Raw genomic sequence first — 27,599 nt, forward strand, 5'->3', positions numbered from 1 at the left:
AAGCACATCATACTGAATTAAGTGATAGTTTGGGTTTGGCTACACTATATGTAGTTCTCCAGATATAAGGACTACAAGAAAATTTTTGCCTGAAATATATTGGATCTTTTGATCCAATAATTATAGTGAAGTCGTTAAGAAAATATATTACTATAAAATGGTTAGAATCAATCAGCAGGATCAAAGTAGAATTTTTATTCTTCACTTGTCAGCAAAATCCGAGCTTTGTCTCTACACGTTCTTGGGAATTGTCTGCTCAAAAATTTTTTTCACAAATGGTGTGTCAAGTTTGCAACAGATTCAGAATACACAGACACATGGTTTCACATCTGGCATACAAGATGGCTGTCTTTGTATTTATTGTCTGTTCGAATGACAATGCAAATAATGATGCATCGTTTAGCGAAAATTCTACTTACATATTGTATCAGCTGGTGGCCTAGGAATGTACATGAGTTTCATCGTGTTGAAAGAAAGCACCAATTCTTGTCGCCAAAGGAGCCGTTTGCAACAGAAATAAAAACCTTGACTTGCAGAAATTATGGTTAATTCGATCAAATGAGATGATTCGTAAAGAGATGATCTGTTCTTCTTGACGATAACGCCCACACCCACTCAGCACGCAAACAAGAAACAACAATTGAAGAATTAGTGTGGGAACGGCTGCCTTGCTCTCTATATAGTCTCAATTTTGCACCGAGTTACTTCCACCTTTTTCTGGTGTTAAAGTCTGCATTGGAAGGTGAATGTTTTGAAACAGATGAAGAAATGAAGCAGAATGTAAGGAGAGTGCTGAATAGCCAGTGCCCTGATTTTTTGCAAAGAGTTTGGACAAACTCGTGCAACGGTGAGACAAATGCCTGATTCTCAATGGGAATTATGTGGAGAGGTAAGGAAGGACCTACCTACGCATGTATATATAGTTTACAAACGTATTTTAAAAAATAAATATTTTACAGCTTAGTGAAACTTATATATTGAATGACCCAAGAACTTAAGAAATTTATAACACAATTTTAATGTTACTTCTGGTTATTTCTCCCGATTTTTCTGTTCTTGTATTACTTTACTGTCAATGTCTAACTTCACGGAATGTGCTCGTTTATGAAACTGATACACACAGAAAATTAGTTTACTTATACTTAGTTTTCTTTCGCATTTCTTGTAGCTTGTTTTCAACGTCTAATTGTATGGAGCCTACTTCTCGTCTTACTCGCTTCTGTAACTCTTCAAGCTGTTTTAGCTCAGTTTCTAATTTTATTATATCTTTTCCATACGTTCCCTGACTTTCCAGGTAAGTGGAAACCCTGTTTTGCATAAATGAACAAGAAACTACAAATATGTACAAAAAATAGCTATTACTTCTGACAGCTATAATCTAGTTAGCAAAATACAGAATACAAAATAATGACTATATGTCTTGTAATAATAGAATTGTATGTAAAAATTCAATCTATATAATAACAACAAACTCCAAAAATAAATTCGTTACGGTATGTTTACATGTTAATCCTACACAATCCACAATCTACATTCATATTTATATAAAAATAGTTGAGCAATTCTTTTAATCTCTCCCAGTAACCAGCAATTCGCTGCTCTATCGTAATTATTACTCACATTCAGAAATTCCTTATGCTATTACAAAACTCTTTTGATTCTCGACTAATGTACGATATATGGCAAGAAACTTTTTTTTTAACAAATAACAGCAAGTGTCAATTTCATTCCAGCTACAAAACATTGGAATGCTAAACATTAGAGTCACACCACAATGAGTTTTTAAACGGAATGCGTACATCAAACATTTTCATTATCAACACACCAAACATATGCGTTCTGGAACATTCGTAACCATGGCGAAACTGTGACCTTTTCTTTCCATTCAGGTGGCATCCACGGCCATTGCCAAGTAAGGGTACTGCGTTCAGGATGAGGCATCATAGCAAGATGGCGTCCATCTAACGAACACATACCAGCAATGCCGCCTATGAAATACGGAAATTTACAATTAATATGACACAAACTTTAAAAGTGAAAAGAACTAAATGTAAAACTTACTTTCTTAAGAGGACATCTGTATATAAAGGATGCCGGAGAAATTTCTATGTACTTAATTTAACAGAATTTTCGAAATGTTTTTTATTAAACATGTTAAAAAAAAAAGGACTTCTTTGGATGTACTAACATGTCTGCACAAGCTTATGCACGGTAACGCAGTGAAGATCTTTCTTAGGGTACACGTATATAAAGTATGTATATCGGGTATTCGTATATTGGTGTACAGGTCATACGTTACTTACGTAGAAACATGCAGAGTAACTTAACGGACACCCTGTATCAATTATATACAGTGTGTCCATAAAATGCTATCATACTTTAAAGTTTATTACGTTGCTTGGATAATCGTATTTAAATTAAACTGGTCACATTTGAAAGAAAAACTCAAATATTTTTTACTCTACCTCATAGACACTGAACATGGGCTCCACGGGTGGCGATACAGACATCAAGACGATATCCCCATTCACGCCACACACGTTCTAACATATCGGAAGAAATGGACTGGATGGCGGTATTGATACGAACTTGCACTTCTTGCAGGTTTTGAGGCAATGGGGGTACATAGACACAATCGTTTACGTAACCCCATAAAAATAAGTCACAGACCGTCAAGTCAGGCGACCTTGGCCGCCACTTGTAGAAAACATTATCATCATTTTCGGCATGTCCATAACTCTTTAAAACTTATTCTTTAATAACAACACAACACAACGAAAGGAAATACATTTACGTGAGCACATTACGGTCGTATAACAGTACAGAAAAGTAAAAGCTTCCCAAGTGACCTCCAACAGCAACAGCAACTATACATTTTTCACAACGTCGACATAGTGATACCATGGCCGCAGGGAATGCTTCTTTGGGAGTCTGTTTTGACCACTGGAAAATCGCTGATGCAATAGCGGCACGGTTAGTGAATGTGTGACCACGGAGAACGTCTTTCATCGTTGGAAACAGTCAAAAGTCGCTAGGGAAACGCGTCAATACTGCCTGACAACATGCCACGCGCACAGCCTTGTAGTCGTCCGTCAGCATTCGTGGCACCCACTTACGGACACTTTCGTATTTTCAGGTCTTTATACAGGTTTGTGTACACAGATCCGACGGAAATGCCAACTTCTTTTTAGGTGATGTGCTCCATACTCATTCGGCAATGCTCCGAAATAACTTTCTCCACTCGTTCGATCATGTCGTCAGACCGGCTTATGCGAGGCCAAGATTGACTTGGTTTATTGTTACACGACGTTCTGCCCTCTTTGAACTGTCGCACTGACAATCGTATATTAGACACACCCACGACACTATCACTACATGTCTCACTCAACTGGCAATGAATTTCAAGCAGTGTCACACCATGCAAATGAAGAAAACGACGGGTATTAAGTATCAAAAACAGTCATCATAATAAAATAGGATTCAAGATTAACTCAAAAGCTCGAAAATAACATACTTATACTGGAGTTCGAAAACAAGTAAGTGTTTCAAACAAATTCATTCATTTTCTATTTCACCCATCTGATCATTACTGATCAAAACTTTTCTCTCTATTTCATTTGCTCCCTTCTTTCAATAATAATAATAATAATAATAATAATAATAATAATAATAATAATAATATAAAAATAATAATGCATATTGGACTTACCAACACTTCCATTAGGATTCATGGGATACGTTTCCGTAACTTTTCCATCGTCGTCCACGTAATGAAGAGCAAGACAATTATATCTTTTCAGTGTGTTATAGACTGTGTCATTCTGGAAAGTGAATCGACCTGAAACGAAGATAAAATATGTTAACCCTCTAAGCATTGTAGATTTCTTTGTATTGTAGATTCATGTTCATATTTACATTTTGAGAATGTCTTACACATATAAAGATAATTTTCATATATTGATTTTGATTTCAGATCTGTCGTCTAAATTGATATGATCAACATAGCAAGTATTTTGCCATTATTGGCAGGTCACTTGCAGCAATTGAGAAGCTTCCATGCACCACGGTCTGAAGCTAACAATTTTGTTTTCACGTACGACTTCTTTGTTTTGATATCGTTCATCAGTTGAGCCTCCTTAACCCCCTCCCTTTCCTTTTTGCCACCATACCCTCTACGCACGTCCCTACGATTCCTTTTCAGCAATGTACCCACCAGTTCCTTTTTGAATTACATCTAAAATTGTGCTTTTTTTCTCCTACGATTTCTAACACACTCTCATTTGTTTCTATCTCTATTTTCTCTATTCTTCTCCACATCTACATTTCGAAGGCTTCTAGTTTGTTTTTTGTTTTTTTCACCACTTTTGTATAATATTCATGTTTCTACTCATATAGTACAATAATTCATACGAAGCATTTTATGAATTTTTCCCAGCTCTTTATTCAAGGACTCTCAAAATCTATATAATAATAATAGGCGATAAATCAAAAAATAAGTTACAATCAAAGTTTATATTATAGACTTGTACATGAATCATTATTATAGAACCAACACGCATTGGTCTGTCATCACGCCTCTAACAGTTCACAGTTAAATCTGACAGATGTCAATAGCTGAACTGCCTCCTATCTAGCGCCAGGAGAAGTCGATAGCGTGCAATGAATTTTCAGACGATCCGAAGCTTGATTGGGGAGGGGGGAGACAGTTACTATGTATTAAATGAAATCTTGAACTAGATTTCTAAAAAAAATACTAAGGCAATTCCTAGACCTATTGACTTCCACCGACAAGTAAGCACAATCAGTCTATATATATCACTGGGATTTAGTCCCCAAATAAGGAGATATGAATATCCAAGAAGCTGCTGCTAACTTCTAACTTAGTTACGCTCGTCACTTGGACAAAGACAATGACATGTAGAGACGACCACACTAAGTTTCTCCTTCCCATCTCCAGTAACTGAAAAGGAAGCAAATTACTACCAGTATGCTCTTATACATTGGCCTGGCCAAATATATTTAAAATAGTAGATATTTAGTTTTGGATTTTAACAGATGGTATGACTTTTCGCATCTCAATTTACTACCGACATGCCATACTAGCTCATTCGATCAGCGCTTACTAAACCACGACATGCTGCAGTTACTGCTGAAATATTTACGAATTATGATTTAAAAAAATTATAATAGACGTGCTCGGGAAACTTCGTCCAATGGGAACTCACAATTTCAGTGCAGAATGGATGTTTCGAGTGTTTCCTCAAACCGAAGTTCTCATGTTTTGAAAAGATACTTATAACAGTTCAACTTACCTTCTCCATGAGCTATCCATACACCAAGTACGGATCCTTCCATTCCTTTCAACATTATTGATGGCGTCCTTTCGATGCGAACTGTGCTGAATCGACACTCAAATCTTTCAGACAGATTGTGGTCCAAAATAATTTCAGGTACAGGGCCTTCACCTTCAAAGGAAACTTCTGAAAAAAGAACAGAGAAATACATATGCTTAATTTTCATTGACTATTATACAGGATGTCCCAAAAGTGATGGCGAAAAATGAAACCACAGATTCCTGGCGCCAAAACAAGCAAAACAGTTTATATGACATATAGTCCAACAGTGGACAAGGGCGGAGTAAGGCAGCTTTGAATATTGGGGGGAAGGGGAGAACTTCACACCTGCCTACCGGAATAAACATAGAACCCTCTGGACGATTCCCTTACTATCCCGAGGTGAGCCTTATATGCCAAAGGGCCATAAATAATTAAAAAAGACGACAAGCTTCGACCCCTCCTACAAAAAAAAAAAAAAAAAAAAAAAAAAAAAAAAATCCTCAGACACCATGGTCCATCTCTACTTTTATCTACTCTTGAAACCGGAAGTGGGTCAATCTCTTCCCGTTTTAATATTGAATCTTATATTTTACAAGTCTACCGTAATGTCACAATGTGAAACAAATCTTAGATAAAAAAAAAAAAGTTTCCTTCGGATATGATCACTTAATCAACTACGTTTTGATACGGCTCCCATCTCTATCCCCTGATTACGAATAACTTTAATTATTTATTGGATAATATAAGTTAGTACCAGGCCTATTATTATTGTTTTTAAATTTATGCATCTTTCGATCCATCTATCGGTTTCGGTTCTTGGCTTTGATTGATCTCCACCCAAATTTGACACGTCATCAATTACCTTAGCGCCAATATTGTCCAAATCGATCAACTTGTTCCTCAGAAATGAAAATTCATACATGGACGGACGATATGAGGAAGAACTATGGAATTTCCGGATGAAGGAAAGACATAACATTGACACATACTTTTATATGGCGTCTGAAGGTCACCTTGCGTAGGATTCCTCTCTCTACCCAGCTATTCCGTCTTGATCACATTCTGCCAATTTTATTATGGACTTGTTTCGCACGTCTTAGCATTGTAAGGAGGGTTTCTAGACCTAACAAAATTACCCAATTTACAATGCATGTTATCGGGGCCACATATAAAATAATATATAAGGAAAACGATGATCAACTACATTCAAATTCAACTGTCATAATGATCAACTACATTCCAATTCAACTGTCATAATGATCAACTACATTCCAATTCAACTGTCATAATGATCAACTACATTCCAATTCAACTGTCATAATGATCAACTACATTCCAATTCAACTGTCATAATGATCAACTACATTCCAATTCAACTGTCATAATGATCAACTACATTCCAATTCAACTGTCATAATGATCAACTACATTCCAATTCAACTGTCATAATGATCAACTACATTCCAATTCAACTGTCATAATGATCAACTACATTCCAATTCAACTGTCATAATGATCAACTACATTCCAATTCAACTGTCATAATGATCAACTACATTCCAATTCAACTGTCATAATGATCAACTACATTCCAATTCAACTGTCATAATGATCAACTACATTCCAATTCAACTGTCATAATGATCAACTACATTCCAATTCAACTGTCATAATGATCAACTACATTCCAATTCAACTGTCATAATGATCAACTACATTCCAATTCAACTGTCATAATGATCAACTACATTCCAATTCAACTGTCATAATGATCAACTACATTCCAATTCAACTGTCATAATGATCAACTACATTCCAATTCAACTGTCATAATGATCCACTACATTCCAATTCAACTGTCATAATGATCAACTACATTCCAATTCAACTGTCATAATGATCCACTACATTCCAATTCAACTGTCATAATGATCCACTACATTCCAATTCAACTGTCATAATGATCAATTACATTCCAAATCAACTGTCACAACGACAATGTTGTATCGTTCTATATCCGTAGTGAAATGTACTAAAATCTGGACAATTTTGGCAATAACCGCTTTATAATTTATCCTGAAAAAAGAAACGGTTATTCTTTCGGAAATTAAACACAGAGATGACGATAGCAGAAAAAAGAAATATTATTAATGGGGTGGAAGATTGTATACGTGAACAACATATCACATAAATCAAACTTACTTAATTTAAAGACATTTAATACAAAGCACGCTAGGATTGAATTGGCAATACTAAAACACAGCCAACATCTCGGTTCGCTATTTTCAGTGAGTCAAGTAAGCAGGGATTAATAGGGAAGAAAATATTGGATTTTAACGTACTATAACTAACATAACATAAGCATACAGTAAAAGCTGATCACTTAATCTTGAAAGGAACTGGAGAATTGCTTTGTGTGTGTATATATGGGGCACGTTCAATTTATAACAGGATTTTTTTTTTTTCTGTGCGCAGCTTGGCGTTCGTGTCCTATTCTATAATAGGGTAGTCCTGACACTTTTATGCGACAATGGACATTTGAGGAGATAGTCTCAGAGAGCGGCAATCGGCGATAGCAACAAGCCTGGCAGTGTGGGGCTAGCAGCTCCAGTGAAGCAGCGCTTCATCATCAAATTCCTCCTGAAGGAAGGCGTGAAACCTGCTGAAAGCTTCAGAAGATTAAGTGCGCAATATGATGACGATACTCACTTACAGTTGCAAGTGTACGAGTGGTGTTCAAAATTTAAGGCAGGAAAAGTATCTGTTCTCAACGTGGCCCGTATCCACGCCGAGCTACTACTATCAACGAAACCAACATCCATCGAGTGGAGCAGCTCGTTTTGAGTAATCGACGAATCAGTATGAGAGATTTGAGTGCGAAAACAAACATCCGCATGGGAAGTGTAGAAACGATCATCCACGAACATCAGCACTTCCAGAAAATCACAGCTAAATGGGTTCCTAAAATGCTGACGTTCGATAAGAAGCAGTGTAGGGAAAACGTCTCGTCTTAGGATCTGCAGCGATTTCAGAAAGAAGGCGAGAGTTTTCTTGCAAATATAATCACCTGCGATGAGAGCTGTATACATCTTTACACTCCGTAGTTAAAGCGCCTCAGTATAGAGTGGAGGCATCCAGATTTATCGTCGCCAAAAAAATTCAAGGTACAAGCGTCCGCTGGCAAACTGATGCTGACGGTATTCTGGGACAAAAACGGGGTGATGCGTTGATTTCCTGGCACGCGGGGCCATAATCAATGCGGCGCACTACAGCAACTTCCTCCGGCCCAAAGCCAAAGAGACTCAGAAGAAAACGACTACAGACGGTGAAGGATAGTGTTGTCTCCTGTTTGACAATGCGCGTCCTCATACGGCCACGATAACGGCTATAGCTATCACCAAACTCAGTTGGGAGATCCTAGACCATTCCATCCCACGTACAGCCCCGATATGTTGCCTTGCGACTTCCATCTTTTTGGTCCCCTCAAGGAGCACAAAAATTCCACACTGACGACAAAGTCAAAACGTATGTGCTGTAATGGCTGAAAAATCGTTCCAAAGAATTCTATCCCGCAGGGATATGGGCATTCCACATCGATGGGACAAGTGCGTACGTGTACATTGAGAGTACCTTAAAGAAGAGCAGTAATTGATTCACATATTGTCTTCTCTATGTAACAGAAAAAAAAAGAATCCGATTATAACTTGAACATCCCTCGTACATACAGAAATCCGAATAAATAACAATATCAATCGGTGTTGCATTTGTTCTAGAACCTACAAGCTCTATAATGAATTATTATTTTCTTCGCGAAGCCATGACAATAGGATGAATTAAGTCCATAGAGTCGCAATGCTTATATCTTAGTGAGCACTAAATGTATAAGATATTTTTAGTTTTACGTGGCACATTTACATGTAATTTTACCTTTTCCTGTTCCAATCCATCCTAGAAGACTCTCAAGCTGACAGCCATTACAAACGCCTAAACTGAAGGTGTCTGGTCTTGCTGCAAAATTCTGGAATTGTTCTTTCAAAACTGGATGAAACAGTAAACTTGCAGCCCATCCTTTCGCTGAACCAAGAACGTCTGCAAGGAAAAGAGATGAACACTAATGTTACTTATTGTTTCTTTCTTAATTGAAACCTAGCAACAAATTGTGATTATTGATTAATTTGCGAAAAAAAAAAAAAAAAAAATATTATGCATCTAACAAAGCTTTCCAACAATTGTTAATATAAAATCCAGCTCATCAAAATATCAAAAAATATAAAATTTAAACAAATGTACAAAAGTTTAAAATAACAAATAAATAATTCATTCCCTACCTACACAAAAGGAAATCATCACAACGTGTTTCACATTACCTGGAAATGATCTAAAAGAAAAAAAACTATTGTCTAGGGAGTAATATATATAAACTATTCTTATTAGAGCCCAAACACCTCATCCAGTTCCTTTCCAGGTGGTAAAGTGCCAAGAACCGACGAGACGTTGCCACATTGGATAGAAACGGCTATGCGCTATATTATAAAAGATGTGGAGCGAACTTCGCCCGAAATACAAGAAATGCGTCTTCCTACCTCCATAATCAATTCAAGACTTCTTGCACCCCAAGCGCCATTAGTCTCAATAGCAATTGGAGTGAAAACAAAATTTTCGAGAAGGTTATTGTATTTTCTTTGCTTTTCAGCTTCTCTGCAATTAGCAACAGCTCCAGCGTTCATTATAGATTGAGAGAGACTTAAATGAGCGTATGTATCAGCACATGTAAAGTCACACAATAAACATTTACCTCTTATAAACGAAACCAGTGTCATTTCATCGGGTCGCTTTTTATCCGAACGACAGCAACCAGAAGGTTCACGTATTGAAGGAATCCCAGTAGTGTTAAGGGCTCGTAGTATTACATCATTAAAGGAGGAGTGTCGGGCGAATCTATCAGCGCTCTTCATGCATGAAAGGCCATGCAGGCAACGTTGGTTAACCTCATCTCTACAAGCTGGACAGTGATGAGCTCACAATCAGCTAAGTCTAAACATGAGGCAACGGCAATTCGAAAGTTTTCGTTTGACAAATGAAGGCCTAAAAGCGGGAAAGGTATCGCCAGCAACCATGCACTCGCTTCGGGAGATGAGGCAGCAAGGAGTCTGGATTTATCTTCTGGAACAACAACAGATTGTAACAGATGATTATTAAGTAAGTGAGATGCAATTGGTGTATATCAAGATGACTGATAACACCTTTTGTTAATTTCTGGGAGGTTTGTGTCTACTAAGTTTGCCTACCTATTAGAGCCTATCTGAACTGAGCCATCTGTGTACAAACAATAAGCCTGTGGAAGGAGAGCTTCGACTAAACGAAGAGATCCGTGATAAGACGCTACGAATAGGCCACCCAAGGCAACAGGTAGACATGCTTGCATCCAAGAGTCGTCATTTAAGGAGCAGTTCAGAATTGGTTCAAAGCCAGTTTTCAGAACAATATCATATTTTTCCAGTAAAGAAGTTTCATGTCAAGATGGAAAGCATTATTAAAAAAAATAGGTTAAGTGAGGGACTGATAAAGAAGCCCGTAAAAGGAAAAAGGCTGAACGGACTGAAATTGAGGAAAGTCGAGAAAAGAACAATTTCGAAGTATTCTGAATTGTTAGAGGACATATGCCCGGTGCAGCCTCATTAAATCTTCATAAGATTTTGTCGAATTTTGTTTCATACATGTTCCAAGACAACCAACCTCGCATTTAGAAAAGTTAAGATGTAAGCCAAGAAGTGATGCCTTCTTATTTCTATTAAGGATCAAAGAACCACCTCAGGTTCACCACCAATTGTTCCATCGTCTAACTACCAAATGTTTCATTCGGTATCCGGTGATTTAACTAGAGTGAATAGTTATAGCTAAAAGTGCTGAGCCCAGAGGATCGCCTTGTTGTATACCTCTCTGAGACGAAATAGTGTTTCCGTCGAAAAACAGACCATTGGGTTGAGCATAGCATTGATAAACATACGGATAAATTGAAGGAAAATCATTCAGCACTGCGGCAAGCATAGTATCCCGGAGAAGATGCGTTACGTAAATCCAACTTTACGACCGCCTTCGTAACACTGTGAGTAGAAGAGAAACTCGAGTTGCGTGAACAGCTGCCTCGGTACCAGTAGGAATACAAACACCGAGCTGATGAGGAGATAAAAAAAAAAAAAAAAAAAAAAAAAAAAAAAAAAAAAAAAAAAAAATCTTAACTGGCTTACGTATTGTAAAGCATACAATTTTTGCCGATATTCTGCGCCAAACATTCCCAACAGCTATGGGCCGAATACTACCATCCTATTTTCTCAGCGTTGTAAGTTTGACACCGAAAACAACGGGCGAACTTCCATACGTACTTTTTCACAAATGATTAAATTAAATAGATCACAAAAGGAGTTTTTCCTTCGATTCCAGTATTTAACAAGAAAGATCTTTAAGAATTGAAGGACGAAGCCAATCTAGACCTCCCGCGCTGCTTGACAGAAAGGAGTTAATTGCGTTTTGAACCTCCATAGTCGAAACTCCTTGAAAAGTGTGTTTATCATCAGGAAGATCCGGCGCAATGAAATTGCCAGAGTGGGCGAGATGTTTCTCCAACAGGGTCTCGAACACAGAGGAATCCGGAGCTGCAAACATATAATCAGAAATTAAAAGACGTACTGTTCCACGGATGTCACTATCGGCAAGTTTATTCTCTACAACCTTCAAATTAGAAATTTTGTGGTTTAATCGAGATTTCTTCATCTTGGTTGAACGCAAGGTTAAGGTGTCATGGCCAATACTGCACCAGAGGCGAGCTCCTTGCTTCACCCAAGAAGTCTGATTCTTTACTTTATCTGATTGTTTAGGAGCATTTAAAGCAACAAATGGAAACAGACATAGGTTGATCCAGTCTTCTGCATCATTTGAAATTGTTATATAACTTAACACCTCTCTGAGTGCATCAGCCATCGTGATCGAGTACCTCTTGGAACACGTCTTAAAATATGTGCTGAGGACCTATCTTGCCCAGGTTAGAAATCGGCAAACCTTGTGTGTTGTCATTGCTATTAGCGTCGGTAACATTTACAGTTTTATCCTGAAGGCAGCCATTAAATGTGATATCAGAGCAAACATCTTCATCACCCACAACCCGATGTTTCTTACCAATATGTATAGCTAAGTCTCTGGCATTTATATAATGCTTTCCGCAATGAAGACAGATTCATCCTTCAACCTCTATATGTAAAATCTAGTATCTATTCAGCTTGCGAAGCACTTCCGTCACTTGAAGATGGCATTAGTTTAGATTAATTACGTAAATTTGTTTTAATTATATACATTTTAATTAAGTAGGGCATCCTATTCATTGTTTCACTTGTGATGGCAGTGTTTGAATTTTAACCGTTAATTCAGTCTTCATTGTTGAAATATGTATATGTTTGCTTCTGTTTTTAAAACCAAATCAGTTTTTGGTAATTTTCGCATTGTTTCCAAACCAATTTGAAAACAGATTTCACAGCTTTCTGCTCCCAATCTTCATGCTGACATTGCACACAGATACCTTTCACTATCACAAGTTTATCTATTACTCCGCACCGTACAGCCTTCAGTGCTCGTCAACCGCTTACTGACCGATTTCAACAATAAATCAAGTTGTTTTTGAATTTAATATTTATTTAATGATTAAGGTCTTGAGCGTAGCTAACTAGAAAATACAGTTCCTAATAATATATGTTTAATAAAATACACATGTCTTGCTTGAGTATTGTGGCAAAAGGCAAGTCCTAACCTACTTACTCTAATGTAGGTACTTGAAAGCACTAAGTCAGCACAGCAAGGGCAGGGTACCTATGAGTTGTCGGACACAATGTCTGATTTACACCTTCACAGCAGCGTGTACATAACGATCCCAGCGATTTTCTCATTGTTGGAAGTACTGCTATAAGTTTGCTGGTTATAGTAGGCTCTAAAATCTGTTGTGATTCTGCTTGCACCTCTTCAATGGAGTGAAAATGCCACACTTTAGTGATTCAACTTGGATCTCTTCGATTTAGTGAGAATGCTACCCTTTCGCGATTCAGTTTGAATCTCTTCGATGGAATTAAAATGCCATAGTTTCGCGATTCAGCTCCAACCTCGTCGATGGAATGAAAATACCACCTTTCGTGATTCAGCTTTGACCTCTTTGATGGAGTGAAAATGCCACTCTTTCAACTTGAATTTTATTTTAGGAAAGAGGAAAAAAGAAGAAAGAAAAAAAAGTAAGACGAAATTGAAAAGAGACTAGGACGGGTTAATAAGGAGACAGTGGCCATACTTTTTTGTCCTGAACCCGTTTGTCTCGTTGACCGTAGTTTAGAAAACGAAAAATGAACTTCAATTCAATTAATCTTATAAAAATTCATTTGCTAGAATGCATTGACATGTTCATATTTATATGCTGAAGTTGCGTTCCTTTTCAGTAACGAGATTATATAAGATGTGGACCTATAATTCGAACCACTATAACGCATGAAAATTTTAATGCTCTCCCATCGGGAACTGAACCTGGGACTACGTGCATCAAAACGCGCACATGCTAGCTACTAGATCAGCGGAGAAGACTCGTTGACATGTCTCATATGACAGTCATCATAAACCTTTCAAACATCATGGATTGTCTGGCTACTGTCTTTAAGAATCACTTCATGCACTTTCGCGACCGTTTCCGGAGTTGTGTATAAGGAGGGACGAGTCGAATGTTGGTGATCTTCCACAGATTAATGGCCATCTCTGAAACGCTTAAACCATCCAAAAGTTCTCGCCTAGCACACAGCTTGCATACCAAAAGGTTACTACAGCGTTCGAACGGTTTCAGTTCATTATTCTCCAATTTAAAACAAAATTTATTACAGATCTTTTGTTCCAGTCATTTCGAAATTCGCAGACACCGCAAATCATAGTGGAACGAAACCAGCAGAAAGAGAAATGTGAACTCATAACCGTATGCCTGTTGAAATACAGTCTAAAAGGCAGCTAACGACGGTAGTTTGTACAGCTACTACTTTAGGTGGAATACAAAAATTCTCGGAAATTTTGAGCAGTACTTCTTATTTGAGCGTAAAAATGATTAACGCTGTAAATCAAATGAACAGAAGAAATTACACCCGTCTTGTCTAACCCATCAATAAAGTGCCGTTCAACATACCATGTTTCACGTATTACTTAAAGCAGAAGCAGTATACCGTTTGTAATAGTGGTGATGTTCCCTCCTTCAAGAAAGAAGAATGACGTACTTCATTATTAACAAAATTCATTATTACAATTAACATTAACAATTCTAGTATGGTCTTTAGTAAATACAGCGCTAAAAATGATTGGACAATAACAAATCGTACCATGAGCGTTAAAACTCTATCGACGATTACACTTGTATTGAAATATTTTTAACCACATCCTCGAGTTTTGTTTGACACGGTCGGTCGTAGTAGTTCGGAATTCTTCCGCCAGGCGGCAAAGAGACAAGTTACAAGATAACTGCCTGTGGTGCAGATAAAGCATTTCGCATCCTCTAATTTTGCGTTAATAGGTCTGCTGTGAGTATTCAACGTAGGTTTCGTACAAAATTTCTTAAAGAATCAGCATCGAACAACTCCACTGTATCATAGTCAGCAAGAGCGCATTACTGCTGCAGTGCAAACTGTCGACGAAAACATGCTGAAACGGGTCTGGAAGGAATTGGATTAGCGAATTGATTATGAAACGTAACAGAGGGGAGTCTCATTGGAAATTTGTAAGTTAGTGTTTTATAAATTTTACCACTAAAACTTTGAGTTATAGTACTTATGCGTAAAATTTTAAGTAATTTGATCATTTAATAACAAAATTATAAGAAGCTGAAATCGCTCAAATCATTTCGAAACTCCTTATATAATAATAAATAATTATACATGTAAATGATTTTGAGAAAACAAAATAAAATAAAACTAAAACACATAATGTGGTCATCTAATAAATACGAACCAAACATCAATAATATATCGTTTTCTGAGATTCAACACCGCGTATCTCCAATTTTGGCGGATTTGAGTTTTTGATACCATTAGAATCAGTATAGAATGACGCATAATCCAGTGAGTAGTACACTTATATCACGACAAATGGCTCTGTTATTCCCTCAAAGTAATACCACGTATATTGAGGCTAAAGCTAGGTTTTAAACGGTTTTTTTATCTCCCCTGTAAAATTGGTGAAATGTTATTGCGCGGTATTGATTCTCAGATGATATATAAATCTATATCTAAGAACTAAAACTGTTTTGATAGAGGGAATTAGTCAATGGTTAAGATAGGAAATGTCCTACCAATAACACCAAATGCGATAGGATTGAGAATTTACATTTTAAATTATTAGACTATCTTCTATTTACGGAAGAGGTGTACTACAATCAGTTTTTTCATCCAGATGTTATTGAAAACAATAAGTATATGGCTAAAGCGACCATACAATGTATGTAAAACTAAAATAAATTATAATAATGTTACCTGCGTAACTGAAGCCACCAGGAAATATAATGCCACGGAAGTAGTCGGCGTTGACCTTTTTGTTCATTAAGTCTTGCATTGTAACATCCCACACCTCAAAACCAGCGAGATACAAAGAAGCTGCCATCTCTCGATCTCCATTAATACCTTCTTCACGAATCACTGCTACGCGGGGAGCTACAAATAATAAAAACCACAGTAACTAAGTTGGCAATAAAAAAACAATTCAATTTCCATTGTTTATTATGGCTTTTGCTTGAAAGTGAAACAATGGACACAAAAGTTGGATATTACTTACACCAGTTTTTATATATATATATATTGTGTAGCAAATTGCGACAAATTTCAATCTGTATCGCAATTTGTAAATTCTGTATCACTTTTTCTGTACTATAATGAGTAATAATAGATTTATAAAAGAAATATAATAAATATGAAAGAATTATGAATGTAATTGTGAATTACTTTCGTATTTATTGGATTTTTCTTTAATGAATCTATTGTTATTATTATCTATAGTTACGCAGCAATTAAAATAAAGAATTTTGGTAAAACTCAAACAGTTGGTCGGTTCATTACACAAGCTTAATAAACATGGAAAGTAAAACGCTCTTCTTCAATTTAAAACTATATCCAAGCCAACATTCATGCTATATTATATATATCGGCGATCCAATATAGTTAGAACTTGGTTTTCTCTGTTGCCGATGCGCCTTTTCTTCAAGGGAGATTTTTATTATTATTATTATTATAATTATAACACACTCAGAAACATGGATAGGATGACCCAAAACCTGAGAAGGTCTGGAGGATGACCCACTAGCAACAAACCAGCAAAAGGAAGGAAAAACAGAGTGGAAAACTGTTTTGAACCCAAAGTCGAGGGATATTTTTGTCGCAGCAACCGATCCTTCAAAGAAAAGTTCCTTGAAATAGCAGTAATATTATTTTCAGCTTGCTCCTTATTTTAGCTTCCGTGGTAATAATGAAAGATGCAAAGATGCATCGCAATTTACAATACATTTTTCAATTTATATCACATTTCCATGTTTTTGCATCGCAAACTGCGTGCCATACCGCTTTTAAAAAGACGCTGCTTAGTATATACAAAATAGTAGAAACTAGTGCTGTCGAAATCGGGTTTTGAAAAAACCGAAAACCGGTTTTTGAAAAAAGTGAAATTTCATAAAACCGAAATGTCGGATTTGAAAACCGCATTTGCGGTTTCGGTTTTAAAAACCGCTTTTGCGGTTTCGGTTTTGAAAACCGCTTTTGCGGTTTCGGTTTTGAAAACCGCTTTTGCGGTTTCGGTTTTGAAAACCGCATTTGCGGTTTCGGTTTTGAAAACCGCTTTTGCGGTTTCGGCTTTGAAAACCGCATTTGCGGTTTCGGTTTTGAAAACCGCTTTTGCGGTTTCGGTTTTGAAAACCGATTTTCTCGAAAACCGAAAACTGCAGAAGTCACAAAAATTCGACAGCACTAATATCAAGTAACGACGAGGAAACAGCTAAGAATCTTTCCCATCTTCGGCTCACAGTTGCCAGATGGAGGGAAATTTCCCCCGGCGTAGGGAAAAAATGCTCAAAATTTATAGAGGTGAAAGAAGATATTTTTTCTTAAAATGTCTTAACGTGTAGGGAAATTCTTGTTTAGTATTCTTTTACAATTGGCAGAATAAAAAAAGAACATAAGTTGCAGTTTCTCACAAAGAGGCACGGCTATCGTTATTGGGAAGTAAAAAGATATAGAATAAAATATGATCGGTGTTCCCTTCACGTATGAACTTTTGCAGGTGTCTGGGACTTGCGATAAGAAACCAGTCAACACATGCAAAACCACAACATTCACATTTATCGGAGTGGCAACAAATCAACAATAAAATTGTGTATTGCGATCTAATTTTTTTTCTTTTTTTTTTTTTTAAGAAAGGGAGATGGTGTTTTTTTGTTAACAAAAGAAAGAGTGGCAGTACTATTTAGAAACAAGGTGAAAGAGTAATGATAATATAAAAGATCTATTCATGCCTACATAAGCTACAAGAATGCCGAACGACAATTTCAAGTGTAACTTTAACGACACTTATAGAAGCGAATTTATGTATGTTAGCCAGGGCAGAACTCAGTTTGAAACAAAATGTACACTCTGGAAAACTGAGTTTCGTTTGAAAAGTAGGCTGCAGGGAAGCAAAGTGGACCCCACCTGATTTTTATATATTTTGTAAACTAGATCACGAGGAACACGAATCTGGAGTTTTGACATTCCGACTTCCGGAGCTCGAGATATTAAAACTAAGTTTAATAATTCTCTATACGAAACATATTATGTCCTGTGAGATATATAAAGGTAACCAAGAAAGTCCTGTCGCTTTTTGTGGAGGTCTGTGTTCAATTGATCCTCACACCGTGAGTTGAATGCGAATGGAGAAAAGGCGAAGGTCAAATGTTGGTGTGGGTATATCCAACATTCTACCTGCTTGTGGCAGTTCAGTTACAACATGAACTTGTGTAAGGACATAGTGAATATGGAACCTCCACAGAGCGTCATAAGGGCGTGTATGCTGTACGAATTCAAACTTGGATCAAACGCCACTGCAGTGGGGCGGAAGATATCTCAGGCCTTTCGTGAGGGTGTCGTGATTACGCAGACAGTGCAAGGGTGGTTTAGAAAGTTTAAGGACGGTGACAAAACACTCACGAAAGACGCACCACGTGCCGGAAGACCAATACATGTGCAAAATGAAGATCTTTAGGTAGCAATTGAGGCGAACAGTGGAGAGACCTGTGAGGAACTGGGGCTAACATTCAATGTGAGTGGAGAAACCATCCGGCAGCACCTCCATCAACTTGGGAAACACTACAATTTGAGTCTATTGGTCCCACATGAATTAACTCCGGGTCAGAAGACTACGCGTGCAGACACCTGTGTTTCTTTGCTGTCTCGTCTGAGGAAGGAGCCATTTCTGGACAGGATGTTGACATGTGATGAGAAGCTCCATGGCGTCGTCATCATTGGTTAAAATCCCATGAACTGGTTCCAAAACAGCTGAAACCAGTAATGCAGCAGAAAGTCCTGCTGTGTGTTTGGTGGACTGCTCGCGACATCGTGCATCGTTAACTGCTACCGGCTGGTCAGAGCAGAACATTAATGCAACTGTCTACTGTCAGCAGTTGAGCCGTGTTCAAGAAAAACTCAAAACCCTGGAGCCAGCACTTCTCAATCGCTAAGGGGTTCTCCCGTTACGGGACAACGCTAAGCCCCACATGATTAGAGTGACCCGGGACACCATCCATACTCCCTGGACAACGCACCGTCCGATTATCCCTGAACCATTTCTTGGACACTCACATTAGAGGACTAAAGTTCAACTCCGTAGTAAAGGTGCAAAATGCACTTGATACCTTCTTTGCTTCACGGCAAACCAAGTTCTACCGCGAAGGAATCCATGCCCATCCCGAACGTTTTCAGAAGGTCGTTGATACTGATGGGTACTATTTTTGATCTTCCAGGTACGTCTTAGGCAGGGGTGTAGCCACGGGGGGCCCATCGGGGCAAGGCTCCCCAAATGATTTCCTGGCCCCCCTAATGACCAGATATTAAAACATCATCGTGAGATTACTTCATTCAGTCATTTAAAAATAACAATGTTTACATATAATTAATAATTTACGGTAAAATAGTATGGAAAAATAGTATTTTACCATACCGATCACAAAATAGTATGGTATTTCTTCCTTATAGCGATCCGAAAATAATATGGTATACTTTTTGTGACAGTAGATTACATAATTTACGGCGATTTGTATTTGACAGTTTGAAGACAAACGTTTTGACAAGGTACTATAAATTCTATGAAATGAAATGAAATCTTTGAATTTAACGTCCCACGCCTATGCCGGTTAGGCCAAAGGAGACGGTGATTATGAGAAATGAATGAAATGGTGGAGTGAAGAAAGTGGGAGGAAACGGAACCCCGAGAAAACCCATGAGCACGGTTTGTCCACCACAAAGTCCACACGGCGCGAGCTGGGATCGAACCAGGGACCCCAAGCACCGGAGGTGAACGCTCTACCACTGAGCCACCGCGCCCCCCACTATAAATTCTATCATAAAACAATGGTACTATACTAAATCGTAAGTACATTATATTATTTATATGCTGTAATTAGTGTTTCAAGAAAACTTTTTATCAGATGGAAAATTTGGTGAAAAGCAACGTTTTTATTCAGTTTTTCAGTTTGGATTTCATTCGCTTTTTAAAATGCTATTTCGTGTAAAACAGGAAGTGAGATATAGTTGTTAATAAAATAATTATGTCTTTTTAGTCACGAATAATAAATAAACATTTTTTTTTTCAGAAAATCTTAAAATAAATTAAGTGCAATTTCAAAGAAAATCAGTCTTATGTATAAAAGTAACCACGAAAGTTCTGTCGCTTTTTGTGGAGGTCTGCGATAATTGGCCCTCACTGGCGGCCGGGTTTCGTCGAGTCGAAACATATATCTCGCGTCGGGGTGTTGAAGTTACCACCGCGTAGCAGCGACCAGCGAGAACTTCGTCTTGGTCCGCACTTCTTAGATTCTTCGCGGAGAATCGTGAAGGGACCAACACGAACTGTCGCCAGTCATGTGCATGCGGTTATTATTATATTTTATTTTTTGCTGACGAATTGTTCCTAAAGTGAGCTCCGAGGGTCAAGAATAACCTCTGCCTCAACATCATGACGTGAAAAATCTTGAGATAAGTGCGATAATTGTATGAATTTAGATGACAACTGTCGTCGATCATTAGAAAGTGAGTATGCGAGAACTATGAAATAAAGTAAATAGACACGCGTCATTTTGTTACAAAATTACATGGCGAACACATTTTATCTAATTCCAAACAGTTATCGTCGAATATACACGGTTAAAGGAGCACTGTGATTGACCAAATTAAAAAGATCTTAACGATTTATCCCTTTACAAGCGACGTTTCCTTTATCGCCATCGTAGCGAAGTAGGAAGAACACTTGCCTAGTAATCATAAGGTTGGTGGTTTGAGTCCCCTTCGGGGTAATTTTTTGGTACTTTTTAAAAGTGTTTTTTAGACTCACCTTAATGAAACTAAATCACACATATAGCCGATTTAACATTTTGGGGGAGTAATTTTGTGGTTCATTGGCGTTTTGTCGCATCTCTGCCGCTGGTGGCATAATTTTCAAAACGGTATAGGGGCCACCGGGGATCGTCGCTGCGCCGCCGCCAATGTTTCGCGTGATGTCGCTTATTGCCCATTTGTGGTCCACCGACGCTTACGGCATGGGGACAATTCAGTGTGAGTGGCGAAACCATTCAGCAGCACCTTCATCAACTGAGGAAACACTAGAAGTTGGGTCGATGGGTCCCACATAACTTGATTCCGGGTCAAAAGGCAACGCAAGCAGACACCTGTGTTTCTTTGCTGTCTCGTCTGAGGAAGGAGCCATTTCTGGACAAGGTGTTGCCATGTGATGAGAAATGGGTCCTGTACGAAGTTCCACGGCGCCGTCATAATTGGTTAGCATCCCATGAACGGTTCCAAGACAGCCGAAACCAGTACTACACCAGAAGAAAGTCCTCCTGTGTGTTGATGAACTGCTCGTGGCATCGTGCATCGGGAACTGCTACCAGCTGGTCATCGCACCAATCCAACTGTGTACTGTCAGCAGTTGAGCCGTGTTCAAGAGAAACTCAAAACTCTGGAGCCAGCACTTCTGAATCCCAAAGGGGTCCTTATGTTACAGGACAACGGTAAGCCCCTCGTGGCTAGGATGACCCGGGACACCATTTTACGCCTTGGATAGGAAACACTATTGCATCCGCCATAGTCCCTGGACATTGCACCGTCCGATTATCATCTGTTCCCTTCCTTGGACAATCACTTTAAAGGATGCCAGCTCAAATCCCAAGTAGAGGTGCAAAATGCACTTGATAACTTCTTCACTTCACGGAACACCAACCTCTACCGCGATGGAATAAATGGCCTTCCAGAACGTTTGCAGAAGGTTGTCGATCTATTCTTGATCTTCCAGATACGTGTTAGGTGGCATATGAATGTCCGGAGGTGGTGGGTGAGAAAGCGATAGAACTTTCTTGTTTACCTATATAGATCGGTTCTGTGTATTGAAATAGTAATGCACAAAGGTATAATGTTTGGTCGTGGGCAGTAGTTCTTGGTTAAACATAATACAAACTATCTGTAATATAATTTATGAAATTATTATTACTATTAATAATAATAATAATAATAATAATAATAATAATAATAATAATAATAATAATAATAATAATAATAATAATAATAATAAGCTAAAACAGTGTTTTTAGTTTTCCGGAAGGAAACCAAAATTTTCCAGTTTTTTTCAGGCTTCAAAAACACTAGCTGTAACACATTTTTTTTTTAGATTGTAGCTGCCCCCTTTCAAAAACGACGTGCCCCTCCTACAGAAACCTGCTGGCTACACCCCTAATCTTAGGTGACATATTGATGTTCTAAGGTGATAGGTCAAAAAGCGACAGAACTTTTTTCGTTAATTTTATACATACTATGTAAAACTACTGTATAAGTTCTAGTATCTCGAGTTCGGGAAGTCGGAATGTCAAAATTCCTTAAGATTCGTGTTCCTCGTGCTCTACTTTACAAAATATATAAAAATCAGGTGGGGTCCAGTTTACTTCCTTGCAACCGAAAAGTACCTTGGAAGTGTCATCAAAGAAGTAACTAAACAAAAAGAGCAAATGATCCCAGGTCAGTATTTGTAACACACAAGTTCAGATCAGTACTTACGGAGTTCTAAACCGTAAGAAAGTGGGAGGAAACGGAAGCAAATACAAAAAGTTGAAACACAGACATAAATCAATACAATTGTCTCGATCGATAGATGCTTTCACAATTGTTGAAAGGTGTAATTAAAAACATTGGTTTCGGTTTTGAAAAACGCATTTGTGGTTTCGGTTTTGAAAACCGCATTTGCGGTTTCGGTTTTGAAAACCGCATTTGCGGTTTCGGTTTTGAAAACCGCTTTTGCGTTTTCGGTTTTGAAAACCGCTTTTGCGATTTCGGTTTTGAAAACCACATTTGCGGTTTCGGTTTTGAAAACCGCAAATGTCACAAAAATTCAACAGCACTAGTAGAAACATCTGGAAAATTCTGGTGTTGGACCTTCTTCCGCCTTCAGAACAACTCTGATGCGATGTGGACTGGGGTCACAGAGGTCGTGAATGGTAGCAAGTAGGATATGACTCCATTCCGAATACAGCACATCACTCAGTTCCGTGACAAAGAATGGAAGCGGAAATTTGAGCTGGATTCATGTCTCTAAAACGGATCACGCCGCACCAGCTTCAGCAATGTGAATAGACACATTATCATACTGAAGTATGATGTAATTGCCCGGGAACAACATCTGGATCATAGGATGCACATGGTCCCTTAAAATGGAGACATAATCATAGGCAGTGACGCGATCGGTACGTATCAGCACAGAATCCATTGAAAACTGCGATATTGCGGTCCACAGCATCACACGGTTAGGCGGAAACACTGCGGGTTATAAATTTCTTTAGACGTTCGCTACAAATACATATGGTCCGGAGTTTTGATATAAGGTGAAAGATGACTTATCGGACCATGTCACACAATTCCTTAATCAGTGGTCTATGTCACATGTTCGCGGCACCATTGGTGTCATACTAATGTGCTATGGTCCCTTATCAGCGGTTTCGCCCCTGGAACCCGATCCCGCATGTCCATGTCATGTAACTTGCGGCTAACTGTGATTGTCACACAGGCTATGGGAAGGAGGTGCTGCTTGAGTTTCTCCGCCACTTGCACCGCAGTCGCACGACATTTCTGAGTAACAATTCGCTTTAATGATCGCAGGACCTGTCTGAGTGTTTTCTTCCGACTACTGTTCCTCTGTGTCGATGTGGTTTACCTGAGTTTTTTAGGCCATCATTATTTGGCACTGTCTCTCGCAAGATACCCAACGCACTTTCGTCACGCTCGTACCACATAACCATGCTCCATGCTCGCACCAATAATCATAAGACTAGAGGGCTGGAGGTCGCTTACTCTCAGGGAGACGAATATTTGGAGCCAAGAGGATCGAGAATGGGGAATGGCGAAAACTTCATAACGAGGAACTGCATAGTTTATGTCGTGTACCAAACACTGTTAGGGTCGTCAAGTCTACAAGGCTTAGGTGGGGAGGTCATGTAGCCAGAATAGAAGAAAGTAGGAACGCTATCAAAGTTTTAACTGGAAATTAATCGGAAAACGACCATTAGGAAGACCTAGGCGCAGATGGGAAGATAATATTAACATGGATCTCGCAGAAATAGGAATACAAAGTAGAAATTGGATAGAAGCCAACGAAGAGCTTTGTGAACGGATTCCATAGGCCATAAAGTTAGTTATTTAGTTATAAGGCTGGAGGGTGGTGAGCTCGAACAATCTGAACTTCCCCTGGCTACACCACTGGATGATCTGTTATCTTGTAATTTGGTTTCAACACCAATATTTTTCCACAGTAACTTCCTGTACTTACAGTAATGACTGCTGATGCGTGCAAACCGCAAGGGAAACCAAGAATTACCGATGTTTGTAATTAGAACTAGTCACATATTTCTGTGTGTGCCAAATGTTAATATTATATAGATCTACCAACTTTCCCTGTTGAATAATCATCATCTACTTACGACTAGCTATGACCTTAGCTGGAACTGGTTCTTTCACTGGATCAAATGTTAGTCTGTACGTTGGACCTTTACGAGATCCATACAGTTCATACTCTTCACGGACACATTCTGGATTTGCTTGTCTTTGTTCAAAACGGTAACTTGTTTCTTCCCAAATGTTAAACAAATTTAGGAGTTTATCTTCCACAACAACTTTTCCATTCACTGATATGTTCACCTAAAAATAGTTAAAAAGGAAATCACAACAGTTTAGTGATCGTACTACGTGGTTTAAGAATCTACTTTAAGGATCTTGATCTAGTTTTATTTTCAAAACATTGAAAAGAAACAGGAACAGTATAGCGTGATTCCTTCGATATATGACGCTACAAAATACAAATACTTCAGCAAATTATGTACGTACAATTATGAAATTTTCGGCAAAGGTGCGTGGGGAATTCGGAAAGGAGGAGGAAAAATTCTGGTGTCGGACGATTAGCGTCTGATATCGTGCACAATCCTGTATACACTATCTTGTCATTGTGCTGTGTGGTAGAAAAAGTGAACGCTGTACACAAGAAAGGAACGTGTACTATTGTTCGCAGATACTATGAGACAGATTTCATTTAAAGTATCAGCCGAATTTTTGAGAAAATATGCCAGTAGGAAGCCACCAGCAAAGTACCATTTGCAATTTTCGTGAAGGAGTTAGAAACGCAAGGCCACTTTCGCAAACATGAAGTACCTCATTTAGCTCTGCCCGGACAGTGGTGAACTATAAATCATTTCCTCTAGTATCGACATGTTTATCATGAAGCATATATGTATATTCAAAATTTGACGACTAGTCTTTGACATATTCGCATTTCATAGCACCGAAAGAATCACCCTACATAACTTATCAGTACCATTTGCATGTCTTTATGTTCTTCACTGCAACTTTACAGTTTCATACTGAAAGATTGTAAGATCCAGCAATAGTTCATCCTTGATCACAGAGGGAAAGAAACAAGACTTTACCTAAAAGATGTTTATCAACTCGCAATAACCTGGCTAATGTTGCTGATGTATTTCTTGAGGACTTCGATTAGTTCAGAAGTAATTCTATCTATATTTTACGACAGGTTGAGAGTGTTTCTTTACTTTTACATGATATGCATATTTCATTTGTTTTATGTTCTTTGGTTTGACATTTAATGTACATTTTTATATTATTGTGATATATTTATAATTTGATGGAACTTTGTGCACTGGAAATTGGAATTGGACACATTATCTATTATTTCCCGATTCTAATAAATTATAATTGTTAATTATAATAATTATGATAGGCAAACTGTTATCAGAATCTGGAATGAAAATACTCATAATCTTCCAACTCAGATACTTACCAAACTATTTGATCCAAAGGTTGTAGGTTTCCCAATCGCATAATATGGTACGCTGAAACTCTTCAATATAGAGTAAATATAATCTTCATGTTTGTTTTCGATTTCCAGGACCCATCCTACTTCTTCAGCAAAGAGTATATCCAACGGTGAGCCGTCCTTGTGTGTGATGTCCACAGTAACACCACAGTGACCAGCAAACGCCATCTCAAGCAAACACGTTACCAAACCACCATCGCTTACATCGTGTCCAGCTAGAACTCTGCCGGCTGAAATGGTTTGAACAGATATTTTTATTATACAGTATGCACCGTAAATTACTAGATTTGAATTACTAGATAAAAATAGATTTGAATGAATTATTTATCAACTTAAAAAACCTGAAATTTATATAATAAATTCATAATATTAAGTTAGGTTACCTAAACCAAGTGTTTAAATTCTCCTGCATCCAGAAATTGGTATAACCCGACTGTTCAACGTGTCTTCCATCCAGAAATTGGGGTAACCCGACTGTTCAGTGTCCTCCTCCCAGAAATGGGGGTAACTTGATTGTTCAACGTGTCTTCCATCCAGAAATTGAGGTAACCCGACTGTTCAACGTGTCTTCCATTCAGAAATTGAGGTAACCCGACTGTTCAACGTGTCTTCCATCCAGAAATTGGGGTAACCCGACTGTTCAACGTGTCTTCCATCCAGAAATTGGGATAACCCTACTGTTCAAATTGTCCTCCATCCAGAAACTGGGGTAACCTGACCGTTCCAAATGTCCTCCATCCAGAAATTGGGGTAACCCGACTGTTCCAAGTGTCCTCCATCCAGAAATTGGGGTAACCCTACTGTTCAAATTGTCCTCCATCCAGAAATTGGGGTAACCTGACCGTTCCAAATGTCCTCCATCCAGAAATTGGGGTGACCCGACTGTTTAAAATGTCCTCCAGCCAGAAATTGTGGTAATCCGATTGTTCAAAGTGTCCTCCATCCAGAAATTGGGGTAACCCGACTGTTCCAAGTGTCCTCCATCCAGAAATTGGGGTAACCCTACTGTTCAAATTGTCCTCCATCCAGAAATTGGGGTAACCTGACTGTTCCAAATGTCCTCCATCCAGAAATTGGGGTGACCCGACTGTTTAAAATGTCCTCCAGCCAGAAATTGTGGTAACCCGATTGTTCAAAGTGTCCTTCATCTAGAAATTGGGGTGACTCGACTGTCCAAAGTGTCCTCCAGCCAAAAGTTGGGATAACCCGAATGTTCAAAGTGTCCTCCATCCAGAAATGGTGGTAACCCGAGTGTTCAAAGCGTCCTCCATCCAGGAATTAGGGTAACCCGAGTGTTTAAATTATCCTTCATCCAGCGTCCAGAAATTGAGGTAACCCAACTGTGGTTACGTCAATTTTTAAGATCGATTCCCGGCCGGAGCTCATGTGGTTCGGATTCCACGTTAATCAGTAGGTCCACGTCTCATATAGCCTCGCTGCTGAGAGGAACGCTAAACTCAAAATCAACTCAATTTTTAAGATTTAATGGTCACAATTTTAACTTTACAGTGTTAAGCATATACAGTGTTTTCTTTCTTTCTTTCGTTTTCAAATACTTGTTTTATTTTGTTATAGGATAAAGCAACAAAAATAACGTTTAACTAATGT

The 27,599-nt window shown here is 38.3% G+C and overlaps 1 protein-coding gene across 6 annotated transcripts in view; it reads right to left on the bottom strand.

The window, feature by feature from the left end:
- Positions 1 to 204: 204 nt before the first annotated feature.
- Positions 205 to 27,599, bottom strand: part of Pfas (phosphoribosylformylglycinamidine synthase) — a 124,518-nt gene continuing 97,123 nt past the window's right edge. For all 6 annotated transcript variants that reach the window (XM_081739139.1, XM_081739140.1, XM_081739138.1 and 3 more), the window contains exons 18-24: positions 25,956 to 26,221; positions 24,586 to 24,802; positions 15,869 to 16,045; positions 9,264 to 9,425; positions 5,313 to 5,480; positions 3,710 to 3,838; positions 205 to 1,988 (exon numbers count right to left, since the gene is read on the bottom strand). In XM_081739139.1, the coding sequence (XP_081595265.1) occupies positions 1,801 to 1,988; positions 3,710 to 3,838; positions 5,313 to 5,480; positions 9,264 to 9,425; positions 15,869 to 16,045; positions 24,586 to 24,802; positions 25,956 to 26,221 (1,307 nt within the window). In that variant the 3' untranslated portion in view covers positions 205 to 1,800. The remainder of the gene's footprint in view (positions 1,989 to 3,709; positions 3,839 to 5,312; positions 5,481 to 9,263; positions 9,426 to 15,868; positions 16,046 to 24,585; positions 24,803 to 25,955; positions 26,222 to 27,599) is intronic.

This window comes from Thermobia domestica, chromosome 14 (assembly GCF_964235325.1).
Source record: "Thermobia domestica chromosome 14, izTheDome1.hap1.1, whole genome shotgun sequence".
NCBI classification, from domain to species: Eukaryota; Metazoa; Arthropoda; class Insecta; order Zygentoma; family Lepismatidae; genus Thermobia; species Thermobia domestica.